The sequence below is a fragment of the Xiphophorus couchianus genome, chromosome 12, assembly GCF_001444195.1.
Source record: "Xiphophorus couchianus chromosome 12, X_couchianus-1.0, whole genome shotgun sequence".
In the NCBI taxonomy this organism is placed as follows: Eukaryota; Metazoa; Chordata; class Actinopteri; order Cyprinodontiformes; family Poeciliidae; genus Xiphophorus; species Xiphophorus couchianus.
Window position 1 is genome coordinate 20,683,881 of NC_040239.1, and position 19,977 is coordinate 20,703,857.

General features: G+C 36.4%; 1 protein-coding gene across 4 annotated transcripts in view; it reads right to left on the reverse strand.

Moving 5' to 3' along the window:
* LOC114154655 (multiple C2 and transmembrane domain-containing protein 1) overlaps positions 1–19,977 on the reverse strand; it is a 151,086-nt gene that overhangs the window by 109,439 nt on the left and 21,670 nt on the right. The window contains exon 1 of one of the 4 annotated variants that reach the window (XM_028033958.1): positions 12,121–12,247. The exons of the other annotated variants lie outside the window; for them this stretch is intronic. Within the exon in view, the coding sequence (XP_027889759.1) occupies positions 12,121–12,162 (42 nt within the window). The 5' untranslated portion in view covers positions 12,163–12,247. Of the gene's footprint in view, positions 1–12,120; positions 12,248–19,977 lie in introns of those variants that run through there. 4 annotated transcript variants of the gene reach the window in all.

The window sequence follows — 19,977 nt, forward strand, 5'->3', positions numbered from 1 at the left end:
GATCTAAAGGTGCAACACTGTAGTCAATAAAAGAATGCGCGCCTCTGTTCTACTGCCAAACACAAATACTCTAGACACCATGTAATATATGCTGTCTAAATTTGATAAGGGAGCTTTCTAAAGCTTTATTAGTAGATTGTGTGGACGTACTTTACAGTAGTAAGCATTTGCTGAGCTCAGAGACCTGTTAAAAAGCCATTCAAAAAATTTGATATGTTAATTGATGTTTGTGCACCAAAATAAGGTTTTAATGTACAATTGAAATCCCAAAGATCTCCATGCAGAATACTGCAGCATGATCTGACTTAAAGCTTTAGCCATAGTGGTTGTATAGAGGGACTTTAGCATTAAATCAATAACAGATGGCAGTCTGAATAACTTATGGCTGTACACCTTTTGTTTTTTTTTTACCCTTCAGTCCCTGATGTAATCACAAACTGGAAATGGTTGCATGACATTTTAGTCAGCCTATGAAATGGAAGACGAGAAATATCAATGTGAAAAACACATTTGATGTGTTCTGACATCTGACCGCCAATCCTGCTCTGTTTCTTTTTCACAATGAGTATGAACAGAGACTGGTCTCTCTCTTATAAGGACTATCTACTGAAAAGGATGCCCCCGGGTCTCCGAGTAGCAATAACCAGGCCAGCCATACACCACCTCTGATGATTTCACAAAGGTTGCAGTGCCCTGTTGATATCTAGACTGAAATACCTGTGTTGCTATTGCCTGTAAGAAAGCCCCAACACTGGACAAATGATGATTTCACACACACATGCAGACATATAGATAGGCCTGTCACAATAACAAATTTTGCCAGACAATAAATTGTCCTGGAACTTATTGTGATAAACGATAACATTGTTGTTTTAAGAACATTTTTAAGTAGTATAATAGTAATAATGGCTTAAAAATGCAAGAACACATTCTCAAAGATCAATAAACTTTAAATTCTAATGAACATTTAAACACTGGAATACATTTGGAATATCCAATATAAAGAAAGAAAACACAACAAAAAAAATTTTTATTATGAAGTCTCTGTAAACAAAATTATCTTTCAAAAAAAGGGGTAGTTAAGAGACCAAAACACATACTGAAGACTTTTATCATTCAGTTTTTGGTAAAATCATTCAGTTTGTACTTATATTTTATACTGTATTTTATTTTTATTCTGGAGTAACCTCACAACATTGAAAGCTCAAAATACTGTCTTGAGCCGTATGCAATGAAATTTCGTTCTGTATACACCCTGTGCATGCAAAATGACAATAAAGTCAGTCTAAGTCTAAAAAAAAAAAAAGAGAGCAAGAGAAAGGATCAATCAAACAAATTAAAATTATTGAGTTTCTTTTAATTCATTATCCGATTAATTGGTTTATTGTTTATTGTGACAGGCCTACATATATATATTGTCTTTTGTCTGTGTTGTTTTAAAATCACCATACTTAGGATCAGGCATCGTCTAACTCCAAAATGCCAGGGTTCATTATGAGTATAGCTCTTCAAAAGTGAATAGCTGACTGTTTTTAGTGTCTGCCTTAGTATTTACATAAGTTCTTGAGAAAATCTTCTACTTTGGAATACTAATCAGTATTTCTTTTTGGGCAGCATATCATAACAGTTACTTCTTTTGTACAAGAGTAGCCTGTAGTTAGCCCTGGGCACAGTATGTAGCCAAATTCTCATTTCTCACAGCGATGGCAGGTAATTTCCATGCTGTGAATGTCCCTTTAAAAATATCCTGAACCTATTCCTACTTTGTCATTAACAGAAAATATCTTTTCCCCCCCTTTGTCATAGCACTTTCAATTACCATATGAAAACCCAGACTTTATTTATTATTTAGCACAGCACATGGTGCTTTGGCACCTGATTCCACTGTAATTTGTGACCAGACACTAAATTTTTTCAGGAAAAAAAGAACTCTTAAAAATCTTAAAACAGAAACAACTTTATATCATAATAAAATTTTCTGTACTGTACATTACATGTACTCAGTACTAGGCCAGTACTCTTGTAGTATGAAATACTGCATCAGTTATGACAGTGATCATCAGCCTATGGCTGTGTTCAGGAGTTGAGGAAGCCCAAATTACTTTACATATTGGCCATTATAAGCACATTTTCCCTGCTGAGTCTAATGTCTCTCATCTTCATCTTTAAGGGGGATCCAGAGAAATCTCAAAGATGAAAATGAGAACCTACAAGAAAAGAAAAGGGAGAATAACAATGAAAACCAGGGTTTCTAGTAGACAAAATCCTCATTCACAGCACCACAAAGCTGCAGCACACATGCTGCCCAATTGGCCAAGAGGCACTGAAAGTCAGTTTCCCAGCTAGTCTTATACTCTGCTCATCAAGAGGTGGGTTAAGCAGGCCCAGCTGGGCCTGCTTAACCCACCGGAGCTCAGCAGCAACCTGAACTGTGGGGAAATCCCACATACAGCCACCACTGCATGTAACAATTACCCATTGACTTTTTGATATATTACACATGCTGTACTTTATTTTTTATTGAATGTTTGACTTTTAGAAGCTTTAGTATTGTACGCGTTTGCAGGTTATTGTTTAAATGGTTTCTACATTCAAATGGACACTGCATTTGGGGATTTTTAAAAAGTTGTTAGTATGTTCTCAAAGGACTTTGAACCTTGTGATTTTGTAAAAGCAAAATACTGCTGTGCACTTTATTTTTTGGCTTAAAACAGATCTCTAATCTGATCTGTTTTGTTTTTTGAAATGTAAAAAATAGAAAGACTAATGTAGTAGTCTAAGTTTGTTTTATTTAGAAGTTTGCACAAAAAATCTCTAAACTTTATTTCTATGTCAGAGCTCTACCTCATGGGCAGTTAAAACAAGTTTATATTGCTTCAGGGGTGTTGTATGTTTTTCAATAAATATGATTGGAACATTGAAAGTGAATTGTGATCTTGTAACACAATGTTGGTTATAAAAAAAAAAATGTAATCATTATCGGCCAAAATCGGAATCGGCAGGTCAGACTTTTTAAAGATCGGAAATCGGCCAGAAAACTGCAATCGGTGCAACCCTAAATAAAATCATGTAGTTCAACTCTTGGAATGGAAATTTTAAAATAGAGATTTTTATGATGTTTTAATTTTGGTGAGATGAACCAATATATAGATCATATGACTTATATTGAAAGAGTTTTGCAATGCTATAACTAGGTTTGTTCATTGTAAACGCAGTGAATCAATGATTCACTGCGTTTACAATGATTCTGTATCTGATGATTCTGTATCTGATGAAATACAGATCAAACAAATCCCATCTTCAAGCTCTATTCACTTCACTCTACTAGAGCGGTAGAGAGGGGCTCTGCTTCCCCTTTCAAGAATTTTGTCAGATAAAATTTTGTAGTTTTATTTGCTGACATAGTGATGGATGGTTGTTATCTAAATCACACTGCTGAGCTAATAGTCCTGATGTTGAAGTGTTGGTATCCCGGGGTTATGTGTCTGGCAGACAATTAGATTGCATTGTTACGAGTCTTGCTTGCAATTGATGTCCAATCCTGAAACTAACTTCTAATTAATGTTTGCTGAATACCTTGATCAGAGCTCAGAAGGAAACATTGTGCCAGGACTGAGTTGCAAATCTGTTCATCTGATTATTTCATTTGCAGCAAACAGAACTCCTGGCAAGTCATAATGTACATATTTTAAACACATACATAAGACAAGCATTTAAGCTTTCAAAAATATAACTAAGTTAACACAGATTCAATACAGATACATACAGATTCAATGTTCCTAAATAAATAAAAGGAAACTATGTACTCTGAGTGCATCAGAATTCATTCGTTCCGATGTAGTTTTAATCTGTCATGAAAAGAGTGCTGACCCAGAGTCCCTCCTTCAGTGTTCAAACCAAAGAACTGAACACAACAGCATGGTACATAGACGCTACAATCACAACCACATATTGTAGGAAAGGCTCTTGAGGTTTGCCAGTGAGGCCTAATACATTGCCAGAAATGTATTCGCCTTTTTGTACTCACACTAAATTTAGAACATATGGGGGAGGAAATCGCTGTAGAAGACTGAGGTTGTTTCCAGCTGTATATGTCTTAGAACCCTCCTCTTATATTTTATGTAAGACCGAGTAAAAATTCAGTATAAACAACAAAATATTGTAAATTTTCTAAAGATTCTTATCTTTGTTATTTTAAGAAGTAACTCATGCATCAACAAAATGTGACACCTATTATCTGGTTTTAAGAAAGGATAACAAATATTTGCAGATTTTTCACCTGAAATCACCAGCTACTGACTGAGTCACCCTGAGATGGCGAAGGTGTAAGTAACTTTCAACCATCAGTTTTTCTATGACAAGTGAACTGAATCCAGTAGACTAACTGTCTGACTCCGTTGCATTCAATCATTCTTTTTATTCTATTGTGTCACAAAACCAACGTACTTGTCTAGAAATTATTTTAATCATAATTTGGAAATCATATATCATACAATGCCTTCCAAAAACATTTGTGATCCTTGAAGTTTTTAACTAATATTACAAAGTCAAACATAAATTCATTTTATCAGGATTTTATACAACAGACTAACATGAAATGGTTCATTATTCTGAAGTTAGAAGCAAATTTACACAATTGGTTGCACTGTATTTTATCTAAGACTAAACAAGATGTTAACATAATCTGTAGAAACACAGACATTTCTGTTTGCTAAATGCCACACAAATCAAAGAACGAATTTTTTACTCTTTCTGTCAATGTCAGAGTGTTACATAGGCAAAGATGGATGGAAGTACAATGCCTACAAGCAACTTACAAAAGCCTCAACTTTGACTTCATGGTTTAGTAAGATTTACCTTACTTACATTTGTAAAAAATAGAAAGGCTATATTGTATACAGTGAGGGATAAAATGTAATGTTGTCCCAGATATTTAAATATCTGTGGTCAACAGTCATTCTTTTCTGAAATTTTCTGAAATCTCAAACTGTATGCAGTTTGATAATTTTACCCTCAAAAATAAATTCCTATATATGCATTTCAATATTTTATTTAGGAGTATCAGAGTACAAGGAGCTTTTTATTTGAAAACGGTTTACACCACCATGTAACCTTCATCTTCACAATCACGCATAATCAATCTGTTTTATAAAGTCCCAGTGTTGTTGTGGGCAAAATAATAAGGCAACATGTAAAGACGTTCAAAAGATGGAAATGCTTCAGTAAGACACAGTTCATTAAAATCCCATTGCATCAAACATAATCTTAAAATTGCTGTGCAGTCCATTTATTAATGCTGATGAGAAACTTCAGTATGCGTGGCTATAAGAGTATGATTGCTTCTCAGTATGTGCATGCTGACCCTATGTAATGTGACAAGAGCCACTCAACTAAATAATGAGGTTTCTTTGGTGTGCTCTTTCCCTAATAACAGTCGAGCAGCCTGCTGTATAAATTGCAAGCTTCTTCCCACTCCAGCCCCAGATTGAGGTAATTATTCTTCTGACGTAGCAGGTGGAATGACAGCTAAAGCTCATATCTGCTGGAACGAGCACAACTGAATCAACACACTGCATCAGCACATACGATTGCAATTCCAACTCGACATTAGAAGTAAAAACGTTTGATCAAAAACAGACACTTTGGAACATGCAGAGAGAAATAAGTTTTCTCTTCGGTTCCATTAATTCTGATTGTAAAAAATGATTTTACAGAGCAGATGGTAGCACAGCAGTCTACCAGTGGCTCATGATCATAGATGAGACATCTAGAGAGGCAACCCAGCATGGATAAAATAGAAAGCAATGAAGTGATTGAGGTGAATGAAAAGGAAAGAGTTCATTTGTTCAGTGACACTCTGAAAAATCTATTCAGCTACAAGTCGACGCAAGAAGAAAAGGACTCTGGTCTTTCCTGCTCAGAGAAATGTGACACAAATATTTCTGGTATCTTTCAATCAGGAAGGAAACTCTGCCCTTGCATAATTAACCACAAAATGTTTGATGCTATCACAGTTTAAAATTCTGGCAAGGAATGTAAGATGGAACAGAATGTGTTGTTTGTGTTCATCATAAATATACAGTACAACGTGTACAAACTTGTTACACAAAATAATCAATTTGACCAATTATACGAGATTTTTATGGCTAAAGAAAAATAAACACAACTGTCTCATATAATAAATTATCTTTTTAACAACTGACTTCTTAAAAGTTTTAGTTTTTGCTTATCTGATGGTTTTGATAGCATCAGAATTACATGACTACATTTTCCCAGGCTCAATTAAAAATACACCGCAGCTCTGAGACTGATCTTTTTATCGCCTTTTTTGGTGCTGGAGGAAACAGCTTGAAATGATAGAGTTCAAGAGTTTTGTGCAGGGAAAGTTTTCTAAATGAAAGCTCTGTGCAGCTGAATATAATTTCTGTGTCTCTTAATTGTATTTTGCAGCAATAACAAGTTGTGTCCAACATCTTCCCAAAATCCTTTTCCGTCCCAATTCAAACATTTTCAGCCAAATCTTGGTCTTATTTTGGAAAGCATGGTGTGTAAGCTTTTTAAAGAGCGTACTAAATCCAAAATAAAGCAAAAACTTTTACATGAACAAAATGAACCACGACTTTTTTGTAGTTATAGTTTAAATATTACCCAGTCTATTAATCTATTTCTCTCTATCTCCTACTCACTCTTAAATGCCTCTGTTGCTCTTACAGCTATTAGAGATTCTCTAAATTGACAATTCAAAGGATAACATGGTTTGATCAGTGTCCTGTTTTCTCATTGCCAACATATCCTCCTCTCTACAGAAATAACCCATTCTGTCGGACCTGCTTTACAATAAATGACTTCCCAAGGATCATCCCCTTATAATGCCATCAATCCTCCCATCCATGACTACAATCAATAGCTGTTTTTCTTTCATCTGTGACATTAAATAAGTACTTTCTATGAGGTAAAGGAAATCCCTCCTAATTGAATGGTGGCTTATGAAGAATTTATGCTTAACTACCAAAAATAAATCTTGCATAACCTTTCAAATAACAAGCAGCAGGGATTACTGGAGCACATGTGTGCCCAGATAAGTGCAGCTACTTGAATAATGAGAAAGTAACTGAAGAATAGTGGTGATTACTCACAATGTTTTCACACATATATTGAAAATACTTTTGAAGAAATTTTGAAGTAATAATGGCGAATGGTTAATTTGAATTAATAGACATTCTTTAAGAAAATAGATTTCGCACTATATTGACAGTATTGGCTTTAAAATTGATAGATTAGATAGATTCCTCTGGTATAATAGCAGCGACTGCAATAAAGTGGTTTATTTTGGAAGCTAATCATCAATAATAAGTTGTTTTAAAATAAATTAAAAAATAACTGGATTGTGGTTTATTTATTTATTTTTGTCTATTAAAATAATTGTAGACTGTCAAACAGCCTTTTTGAGGTTTGGACATGTCCAGATGTGACTGTTTGGTACACTGTTGCTCCATTAGTAAGAGGAAGCTTAACCTCATAAACTGTGGCTTCAGTTTATGCATGTTCAATATGCATTTGATGAAAAACTGAGCTATATCCACAGTTAGTGGTTTGTCCTCTACTAGTTACCAACAGATGAGAAACCAAGTGTTTAAAGCAACCACCAAGAACTCTATCGGTGTGGTCGTTTTACTATTCTTACCCAATTTGTGCTGCTTGGTCTGCAAATAATCACCAGAAAAACCTTGTATTTCGGTCTCTTAAAGTTATCATCTTCTCTCACTAATTGGATGTATCATGACTCACCTATTAAGTAATAATGGAGACTATAACCAATGATTATAGTAAAGGTAGAACTTTAATTACACATTTGATTTTTTTAAATTATTTCATTTATCCACTTAGTAAAAAATTACATTTAACTGTGTAATTTGACAAGAGAACTTTAGTGACTTGCTTGACAAATCACTCATATTATTATGGTAATCCTTTGCACCATAATCCTTCATAATCTTACCTCAGCTGCCCTCCGTGTGTAACTCTATGAGAACTACCCTTCCTGGATACTTGGAATATGAACCCAGTTCTGGTTTCCTTCTACCAGCTGTTACAGGACTTATCCTCCCAGTTGTGCCAGATGAGCTCAGGTTTATGGCTAAAACTGAGTTATACACATATAAGATGAGAACATGAGACATCAATGACTCCATGAATACAACATTAATAAAGTCAACCAAGAACAGTCATAACATCATATGACTGAACGAAAACCTACATTACATTCTTCTCAGATGTGTTACAAAAAACTTTCCAATCAGACTGAAGAGGATGTCTAAACAAATTTCCCTTCCATTAAATAGAAACCAATGCCTAAAACACATCCTTGAGCCACTGGCACATGACAACTACACCAACAGATCCATGCTCCATAAATAATGAAGAGGGAAAATGTTCCACTGTGAAAGAAAGATTGAGGCGGAGGTGGTGGAATCAGAAATGTAAACAATTTAAGTGCGTAAGGGGAAATATAAAATACAAAACAGACCAGTACACTAAAGGCCAAAATTGAAAAAAACAGCTTAAATCCATTGATAGTTGGGAGTGTCAATGGAGCAAGATGATGGTTTGCTATTAATAAAAACTGCTTAAATATACCATACATCAACAAGAATTACAGCGTCTCTTTCACACACAAACCAGATCAGATCATCATCATCTCTGAATATGGTGACAAGCTCAGCTGGGAGCATCAAGTGTTACTGACACTGCAGAAAGACAAGCTGTTCACCCGCTGCCAACCAAAGCTGTCAACCAAAAAAAAAAAAAAAAACTGTCTGCAATCACATTGACAAAGCTCTCAAACTGATCTGGGACCAGGTCTGAAAAAACCTCTGCCTATACTTCTGGAGCATTTTGAACTCAGTCTGCTGACTCAGTAGCTCCACAACAGAAAAGACAGCTGATGTGTTTCTTTGTCTTTTATGCATCACAACTGTCCATAGTATGTACTGTATATTTTTCAAGTTGACATGCAATAAAATAGGATTTATTTACTTTTTCTTTTTTTGTATTTTTTAAATAACCCCTGCCAATTTTTTTTCCTGTTCTCTATCGTAAACAAAACAGTTGCTGATGTCCTCTAATTGAATCATTAAATAAATCAGCAACCTCTCTCTCAAAATGTTCTCTATCAATGCTTACCGATGATAACTAGCAAGAGCAGCAAAGACCTTTTTTTTCATAGTAATCTACAAGCAGACTCAGATCAACAAAGTGCATTTACAGCTCCCCATAGGGTGCAAGTTTGTTAGGTCTCCTAATATAGCATTTCTCCTAATTTTCTCCTTCTTATAGTATAAATTACCATGCAAATGTTTACCTAAAGAAGCCAAATCTGATCTTCAGAATTCATTATCAATACCCTTGTCCTTGGTAGACATTGTGTTCTGCGTTGATTCCCAAGTTCAATGATCCAAACACAACTACACCAGTCTGGCAATTTCAGCTGGGTTCTTGGCTGTCTTGTGTTAGTTTTACTTTTTCACGCTTTCTTTTTCATATTTCTCAGTTTTGTTAATGGGAATTGATATACCTATTGTCAGCTACAAGCCGAAGCACACACTAAAAGCAAAAACAATTTTAAAAACCTTCATTTATGCTTTTTAAATTATTTTCTCTGTACGGGGTAAGGGAAAATTTACAACAAAAATACTGTGCAGTTATTTTAAAATAGCACAGTCATATTCAAAGACTGTGCTAAGTGGGATCAAACACCCTTTTAAAATCATACTCCAACTTTTTTTTTTTCCATTTTTTCTCCGAAGAGTTTTTGTGGCGCTAGTGGCTCATATTTTTTCTACAGTAGGCAGACAGGAAGGAGGGTGAGGAGAGGGGGGAGGACATGCAGTAAAGGTCGTTGGGACCGGGAGTCAAACCCGTGACGAGGACTAAGGCCTCCAAACGTGGGGCGTGCTAACCCCCTGCGCCACCACAGCACGCCCCATATTCCAACTTTAAAAGAAAATATCATATTATTTTGGAGATATTAATCTTTTCCTCAGTAGTTAAATGGTTTGGCACAAGGAAAGTGATGGTTGTCATTAGTCACACCCCATTTAGCAACTTCAACAACACCGTACTGGAAATGAGTGACAAGTCATTGCTGCTCGCGAGACCTGAAAGCCCCAGATAGTACCAGCCTCCAGAATCGTGATGCAGAAATGCAGATCTAGGTGGTTGCCTCAGCCAAATCTGCCATTATGCTGAGGCACAGCATAAATACAGTATTTACATGACTAATTTACATCTGAATTCTCCTACATCATCGTTTTTAATGCGGTACAAGATTTATGTGTGATGAGGGTGATGAATATAGGTAACTTATTCTGAAACACAGCATCACTCAGGTAATTGAAGCACCAAGACAATAGGGCTTAGAATTATGTGTTTTGCATAAAATCTTCATCCTCCACCTGTGAGTTTAGAAATAGTACATAACCGTTGATGCTGCCATCTTCTGAGCATTCAAGTTTACTTGTTTTTCCACAAAAATGAATGGAATTCAAATCCAGCAGCCAGGCAGCAACAGTCCACAAGTGTAACTAAACAATCCCATCTGCAAAGACAGAGTGCCTTTTCCTCTCCAGTTTCCCCTCAGCAGATAGTTACACCTGCTAAATGCTGCAAGTGCAGCAGCGACACTTGAACTCTGGTCCGCTTTTTGGCAGCTAAGCAGTCATATATTTCAAATTCTTTTGAAATTATTCAGCTCATTTCTAGCCCAGCATAGAAGATAAGTAATAAGCAAAGTGTGATGTTGACTTTTTGTATTCAATGATGAATAAAAGCCTATAATACACACTGTGTGGATAATGTATCTTTAAGAATGTGCAATTTTCATGAGAAAGAGACTGATTCAGCAACCCTTTAGGAAGAAAAGAGTCCCCATAAATCCTTGTTCTTAGATCTGTTCCTGATGTTAAAAACACATTAGCCAGTCCTAAGAGAATTCAACAGTGTGCATTATGCATGCACTGTATACGAGTGAGTATGCATTCAGAACAGGCAGAATTACGTATTTCAGACCCAAGATGATGGATTTCTGGCTCTCACAGTCTGTAGACATACAGTACACACATATATTGAGATTTTGAGGAGTAATGTGAGTTGATATTTAAAATTGATGAAAACTGCTTCTCCAGTAGATGGATGCCTTGTAACTTATCTAATGCCAGTCTGATGAGCAAACACAAATAGGCACATTTCTTCTTATTAGACCATTCCTCTTCACCCCCTGCAGCTATCTTCTCTATTTTTACCTGCTGTAGTCTTTCCTCTTCTCTCTCATCCTCTCTATTCTCATGACATTTCTGCTGCTCTGCCTCAGTCCTGTTCTCACATCTCATCTTTCATCCTCCTTTATCTTTTGTCTTCCTATCCCCGGTCGCACAAGTAATGTTTTTCTCTCTTTCTGGGCACGTTCAACACCCAAACCCTAGAAGCAGGGATTTAGGACTCACATTAACAATCTACCAATAATGGCTTCTCAAAATAGAAGTGCAAGTTGCAGGGCATGGTTCTGCACTTTACTAAATTCAAAACCAAACAAATCCCATACTTATTTGGTGGCTCCCTGTTTTATGTCAGCACATGCTCACCTCTTCCTCCCTCCCTTGCCAGAGTCTGGCCAGTCTCGTGTCACAGCCAGCCAGCTCAGGTTCCACACTCGGCGGAAACTGGACACGACACACCCACTGCACCTCCATCCTGCCATCCCAGCCACAAAAAAAACAAACAAACACCAACACCTGTGCCTAAGGGTAATGTGTTCTGTAAGCAATAAGTCCTAGCAAAGACCAGGTATATGTAAAGTTTGTAGGGAAATCTGCATGCAAATAGGTGAACATGACAAAGGAATGGAAACATTGGACTTATGCTAAATTCTTTTATCCCAAATTATAAAATGAAACCTTCCTGGAACAAGCAAATGTAACAATGCAACAATACCAGCATATCTTAACAAGTAGATCTATACCATTTCACATCAGCCTGTCTAAAAGAGCCTCCTATAAGAAAAAAAAAAAAAAGCAGCAGGAAGACACTCCAAACATTATTTTGTATGCATGAATGAATACCTACAGTAAGGCTTCGTCCAACAGCAGATAGAGGCAGAGCTAACATCCAGAGGCTGAACACGCTCCAGCGTACAACTGCGGCTTCTGCTGGATTACTCTCCTGTATGAGAGAGGCTCCCACACAAACACTAACTCACTCCGCACCTCGCGCATGCATGCAGCAAAGGCCAACCAGCTGTGAGGTTCTTGGTTACCCCACAGACAGTCACTCACAACTCTGCACACTGCTCTCTCTCTCTCTCTCTCTCTCTCTCCATCTAGCTGTCACTCAAGCACTAAACTCTGTGGCAATTCTGACTGTAGCCTGACTGCTTTACTGAAAAATGCTAACATTTTTCAATTGACTTATAAGAGAACATCCAGAATACTAATGCTACAAGCAGTGTTTTCTTTAAAATGTTCTTGATAAGCTTCATTAGAACACTTTCACTTAGCTATGCTTTACATATCTTCCCTATAGCACACAATATAGCTGCATACAATGTTTTCATGTGTCTTTCTTTTACAAGCTGCAATTAATGCTGTTTTGATTTTTTTTTTTGTCTTGTGATGATTTACTCATCTTTGCAGGTGTTTTAGAAAAGTTAAAGCTCATGCCTATAAGAGTTGTCTTTTTTTACCCACTCAGCTGCTTATAACTGCTCTCTGAAAGTAATATACTGGAGTCTGGTGACATTCATCATTCACTGTCTAACACCCCTACAAATCAAACTGAGTTAATCTCAAGGAGTTAATGAAACGCCTACAGAGGTGTTCAGTTTAGTCAAAAATCATTACTGCATCAGTAGATACTGTACAGTGTCAACAGGACCTTCTTAGTGTGAAACACTTGCATCAGTAACAATAAGTTGTGCACAAATAAAAACAAAATAAACAAAGAGAAATGCTGAAAATGTAAAAGAAGAGATCAACTTGAGTGAACAGCACCTGGTGTTTTAAGCACATTAACTTCTTCTGACTATTTTGTTTCTTTTATCAAAGTTAAATTTCAGAAGGTATGTAGCATTGTTCTCTACCTTACTACATTTTCCCTAATCTTTCTGTTCTAATGGCACTGCAGCAGCAGGTATAGAGGTCAAAAACATGAAAAATGTGTAACAGGGGCTAGAGCTGTCGGAATAAAAACACCCCTGTGTACAAGTAGCGTGCGCTAGTTGGGTAATGGTTAGGACCTGCAGTAATATTTCACTATCACATTGATGTATGACCTCACCTTCACCCTACCTGCAGCAAATCATTATGTTTTCATACCTTGATGCTCAAAATAGTTTTAGTTTTCTAACATAATAAACATTTTCTATTACAATATGACATTTTTTCTCAATAACTTCACTTTTTCCACATTTACATAAACACACATTGGCATAAATCATAATATTTTTCATACTTCTAACCAGTCCATGACTAGAGTCAACCCATATATTAAAAACTAACATGCATATATGAATATTAATAGAGTTAAGTGATCATAGTAAAGAGGGATAAAAACAAAAAAAGCAAATCTAAATCAACATCTCAAACATAGTTGCAGATCAGGGAAATCAATATCTTGCAGCTTTCCGCTCCCTTTACATTCGAAAAGCAAAACGCCAGACACCAAACCAGACAGGGGGACACAACAACAGGGAGGTGCCACTTGGCTTCTTGGCACTGTCAGCTGTGCAGTTTGTGGGTGTGTGTATATGTGCATGTATGTGGGAGAGAGTGTGCTTGTTCTTGTATTACAGTAGAGTCAGGTCCCAGGACACGACAGCTGTCCCTTTCATGTCTGCTGTTGTGTTAGTCTTGATCAGCGCTGTGTCAGTCAGCAGGTCTTATGACTACAGTTGCTGAGTTCAAAACAACATACATCCACACAACGAGTGGCAGGGCAGAGAAAAAAGCCTTACTGGAAATGTTTATAATGCTGTGTTGCATGCCATAGCATGGTATTTCGCTTAACTCACAGTCAACGTAAAACAATTGGATTTGATAAAGTGTAAGATGAAGGAAAAATGTTTAGTTTTAGAAATGTGTTTTCATGTGTTTCAGCACTGAGAGTTACAGAAAGAGGCTCTTGCATTAACAATACTGTAGTTAATATAGCTATAGCTGCACAGAACATAACATTGTCACAGAACATTTTTTTATTTTTGGCCCACAAGCACATTCTTTTGTTGTTGTGATAAAAAAATAACAATGATGATACCTCATATTTATCAGGGTGAAATAGTCACACAGCATGTGCTGTAAATGATATGGTTAGTTAGCATTAGAAAAAACAATGTAAACATCAAAAAAGATTCTTTTAGGGCTAATTTTCAACTTTCAAGTCATGTTAATATATATTACCCCAAGTAGATGGTTCATTCAGGCTGTGAGAAAGTGATATTTTCTCAGAAGAAAACAAAACAGACACAGCAAAAGACCTCTGTTCTCTTCATTTGAGCTTTCAACATCTGCATAATGGGTGGCAGATTTAGAATTAGAAACTACATTCTCTACAATATGTAACTGAAGGTTGCTAAAAAGGTCAAAGTGTTACAAAAACTGGTTACTGGCTAAAGATTCTGGTAGGTTGATTTCTAAAAAGCGGCTTATATCCTTGATTACTGGCTGAGCATTAATACTCCACTGGTGAAATGCACACAAATGCAGTGGACACACAAATGTCTAACTGGAACACATTACTCTGAAAGGCAAGCAGAATTGTACAGCAGAATGACATTTCTTTTATTCAGTTAAATATTTAATATTTAACTTAATATTTAGTTGATATGTATATCAAAATATTGTTTATTTTTAAACCAAAATAAGAAATTTCTGGCGTACATGCTCTACATCCATCCTTGTTTAAATCTCCTATGTTGGAATGCTTGTATCTCCAAACCCTGCAGTGTGTACCATCTGTTTCCTCATAACTCATCACACGTCACAGCGCATGCACAACAAAGACACGCGCTCAAACATGCACCGCACATCATTAGTAAAACAAACACACGTGTGCCTCGCACTTCAGCTGTAACTCTGCATGACATAACAGACAGAAGAGCTGACAAAAGCTTTTGAAAGCTCGTGCAAATCTCTTCTCTATGCTGCAGAGTCATCAGTGGAGGAAACGGGAAGAGATACAGGCTTTGTCACTGGTAGCTGACTGGTGTCAGACTAACCGACAGATGGGCAGGAATGGTAGGCAAGAAACAAAGATGTACGCACACAGAGCTATTTGTAAAATACAAAAATAGATTTTATTTTCCTCATAGACTTTGACCATTTCTCCAGAATTTAAAGAAATAATGAATTCCATGACTGTCAAGCAGTCACAGAGAGTAAATTACAGAAGCAAGTCAGAAGATTTCTCAACAGCAGGTAACAATAAATGCTTTGTAGAGTGGACAGACACATTGTTTTCATAGATCAAACTATTGTTTGATCTCCTGCTGCTATTGATGGTGCAACTGAGTCTTTTCTTTCAACCTTTATCAAACAATCATTGTGTTTTTCCTTTTAAGTTGATTTTCTCTGCACTTTTTGCTTTGAATGTTTGTGTTTTTCATGTCCTACATTTTAAGCTTACTACAGGTTCACTCACACATTTTTGTATGTATTTTGCATATGAAGTGATAATAAATTCTCATTTGGGAGTTTTGAAAGTATTCGTAAGCTGATATCATTCAACTACAGTTCTTCAATCAGATTGTCCAGCAGATTTAAATCACTGTCATTCTTATTATGTATGCTACCTAATATAACAAACCAATCTTTAAAAAAGGAGTATAAAAGCCGGCTTCTATAAATAAAAGTACGGTAAGTATAATTGGTCAACAAACTAAGAATAAAAGTGAAAGATTAAAAAAAAATTAAGTCTAGGGAAAAACACAAATGAAATATGTGAAGGCGGTGGAAGAAAACCACAGGATCATGGAGGATTAAGGGATGCAAGGATGTAAAAAGAAAAAAAGCCATGTTCTGGTTTGTTTTAAGCAGAGTCACTACAGTGGCTAATTATCACTGGGATCCAGGCCAAACAGAACCCCTCCTGGGAGAATCACTTCTTACCTGGATCTATAGATGGATTCACCATCTCCGTTTACTTTTGTCTGTCTCTTTGTCTGTGCCTATCTTCCTCCCTTTTCCTTTATCACTCCTTGACATTGCTTAGGTCATCACTTGCTACTTGCACAACTGCCTCCATCGTGACTGTTGATTAGGCGCCCAGTTCCTTTGTCCCCGCCATGTCTCCTTTTCCCATTTGAACTGTCACTAACCTTGAAAAGTTCTGGTTGCTTCTAGATTGCCAATTTGCACTCAACATCTAACAGAAGAATGCAATAAGCAGAGAGAGAAAAACCCTTTGCTTCCAGCTGCTTTTTCCATCCCTTCATTGCCTCAAGTAGTTTTAAAATGTTTCAATATGCATCATGTTTATACCATGTATAAACATGCATCCAACATGTTTATAAACATAAACCATGTTTATACCACATAGACATGTAATATATCTGAGTAAAAGTACTTTCAGACATAAAGCTTTATGTTTTTTAATAATAGAAGTCTCAAGGTCTTGGCTTTAAAGAATTTCACACGCTAATAGAATCCCATTCAAAAACAATTATATTTTCTCATAAAAGACCAAGTAATTTCATTTCTTTCCACAGGTCATTATGGGTGTCATTTTCAAGATTTCTTCTCTCTAATAAGTGCCCTCTGAGTAATTAGTTTTACCTCATCCGTGGTTCTCAAACTGTGGCACAACTAACGCTGGTGGCACTCAGGCCGCCTCTGGTGATACTCAAGCTTAAAAAAAAAAATTAGCGCTAATTTATAGCTAAGAAACCAACCAAGCAAATATTCTTATCCAATCTTTGTCCTAAAGAAACACTGCTCCTATGTACTGAAAAGCATCTATCTTAAGTGTGGTATAACTCAATGTGCAGCATTAAAGTCGTTTTATGCTGCCTCTGGTTAGTCTCACTGATTGAAGCAGAGAATGACATTATACCTGCAGCTGAGCATGATCTGGTTGCAAGTCAGCTGACAGTGAAATTAATTATTTGCTTCTGTGCTTATAAATATTTTCAATAAAACCTGATAATATATTTCTCTCCATTTAATTTGTTTGACACAATTCCTTTTGTAAAAAACTATAAAACTATGATTAATAAAATACAACCCTTTAGAGGTACTAACGAAAAATCCCAGTGACTTTTTCTGTCTGAATTAGTCGATTGAATATCAAAATCCGACAAGTACAAAGAGAATGCACCAGAGCTCTTGTACCCATGGTTTTAAATGAACTTCAAATGCACAGTAAAATGAAATGATAAGTTCTTTAAATTGGAAAGGTGCTGAGAAACTGTTTCTCATCTTGCTTTATTGTCTTGGTATCTTTAAACACATTTTCTGTGGGTTTAAAAGGAAAGAAGTAAAGCACATTTAATGAAACATGCCATTGTAACGCAAAGCATACGCAAAATGGTGCTACGGGGTATAAATGTTCATTTCCTTGTAGATGTACCATTACATACCCATACAACTGTATGTATGCAGCAGATTATTATGCATAATTTCAGTACATACAGCTAATACTGCACTCCCCCCAGCTTTTTATAAAGTATTCTTTAATAATCTAGTGTTCCCTCAGTGGGCTCCTTAATTCTAGTGTCCTGTAAGGCTCTGCCAGGCAAAGTGTAATTTAGAAAAGTGACAAAAAACTACTGAAATCCAATATTCATCTTATTACTTTTTTCCAGAGCTGTACATAAGCTATATGCACATAAACCAGATAAAACAAGGAAGTAATCACTGTTTCACCAGAGAAAAAAATTGCTAATGAAAAATATTATCTTAATATATCACCAAAGCTACTTTTCCCAGCTCTACTGTAACAACCATTCAGTATGTTGTCCAAAAAACTCAGTGTAAAATACAAATATCTCATATTTCTAATAGTCCTTTGTAGTTCACATGATATATATAATATACGTATAAGCCCTGATGAAAAAGGTACAATAAATGTTGGGTAACGCAATTATTACTGACATGTTATATTCAATAACATATGCAATGGTTTATGAAGACTTGTTAAGGGTGAGGGTTATTTTATTGAAGGCTGAGATCTAGATGTGAAGGTTCCAGTCAGTTCTAAATATATCAGTCACCAAAAGATGCTCACAGCACCCACTCAAACAGCACACTTTCCAGTACCGAAGTGCAAGACTGTAATCAGAGCAAGGTCAGTGCTGATAGGGGAAAAAAGCAGCTCAGGCAAGAAGAAATTCAAACTCCCTCTCGTTATCTCCTTGGCTTTACTTTGAGTCATGCTGCATTCAGTGCGTCTTGTGAGTGGAAGGTCCAAAAGGTTTTTATGTGTGTTTTTCTTAAGTTTTGAGAAATAAATAAATAAATGGTGTACAAGCACCAGAACTGGTACTGCATTTAGAAGTATTTAGATGAAATGTTGACATAAATTTTACTACAATAAATGAACTGGGATAATTTGCTATAGTATAGTATTCTTGGAGTAATAAAAACTACACAAATAAACGAGCGGAGGATAATACTTTTTGAGAAGTCCAGGTAGATGAACCATGACTCAAAAACAGGTGTGATTACTCACAATTTTCCTACTTTTAAAGGGGGAATGAGGAATCTGGAGGTTAGTTGTAGGTGCAGGTCAAATACAAGTTCAATTCATACATCAATCCAGTTTATTTGATGTGTGTATATGCATGCACATGCGCGTGTAGGTGTGTGTGTATGTATTAGAGACAGTTTCTGTGTGACCTTTGAACTTATTTCTGGTGTTTAAATGGTTTTATAATTCACTGGTCAGAAATGACCCATAAGACAATCTTGTACCCTAGTACAAGATTGTACTAGGGTACAATCTTGTGGTGTACAGCCCAAATGGAAACATCAACAAAAACAAATATCACTTTTTCTAATAATGGGGTCAATTTAGGAAAAGTCATAAAATTTCAAGTTGGGCGCGTTTCACGCGTCTAGCGCAGCGCGACTTGAACCGTTTGACGCGTCAAGAGCGGCAACAGAAAACAACAGCTAGAGCGATTTTGACCCGTCTGATGCGCCTCCACATAGATTTTGAACGTAAACCAGACGCGCCTGATGCACGAAACGCTAAGTTTAAAGCAAAATGTCAAGCGTCTGCATTCAAAGTGCACAGGCGTCGAACTTGGCATACATGCCGTGTGTATTTTTGTCTCGTCCCACTATGTTCAGCATCTCAGCCCAAGCGGACCATGTGGACACAAACCACTTTGAGAACAGAAGATTTAATAGATTTTAAAATATTTCTCAACCAACATGTCTTGCTTTAAGAGCCAGCCCAGATAAGACTTTATATATAAAATGATCAATCAGTAGTGCTCCTCAACACCTCTGCTACCCTTTCTTTCAGCCTTTGTTCCAGAAGACAACCAAAGCATGTGTAATGAGATCTGGATATGAGAGGAATGCCAGGAAAATGAGTGGCAAGCATTTAAACAAAGCTCAAATAAAAGTCAGAGGCAGCAAAATAATGATGTGGAATTTAAAGTAAGTCTGTTCTGTGACCCTGTTTAAGGTCTGTGGTCATAATCACGAGTCTGAAATAGTGCAACACCTGTTGGAGATTCCAAAATGCATAGTGGCAAATCGGAATAAGCCTGAGTTTATGCAGTAAATAGAACCCTCCAGCATTCTTTGGCAACCCTGGTAAAGATGTGTGAAATTCTTAAAATAAATGTACAACTTAGTTGACCAACGAACAATTTGCTGCTGTTCTCAAACAGTTGGCTTTAGAAATTTATTTTAACTCCATCACCATCATCACTACTATATCGACAAGAGAAACAAAGGTTCTCACGCTAGCCTTTTTTTC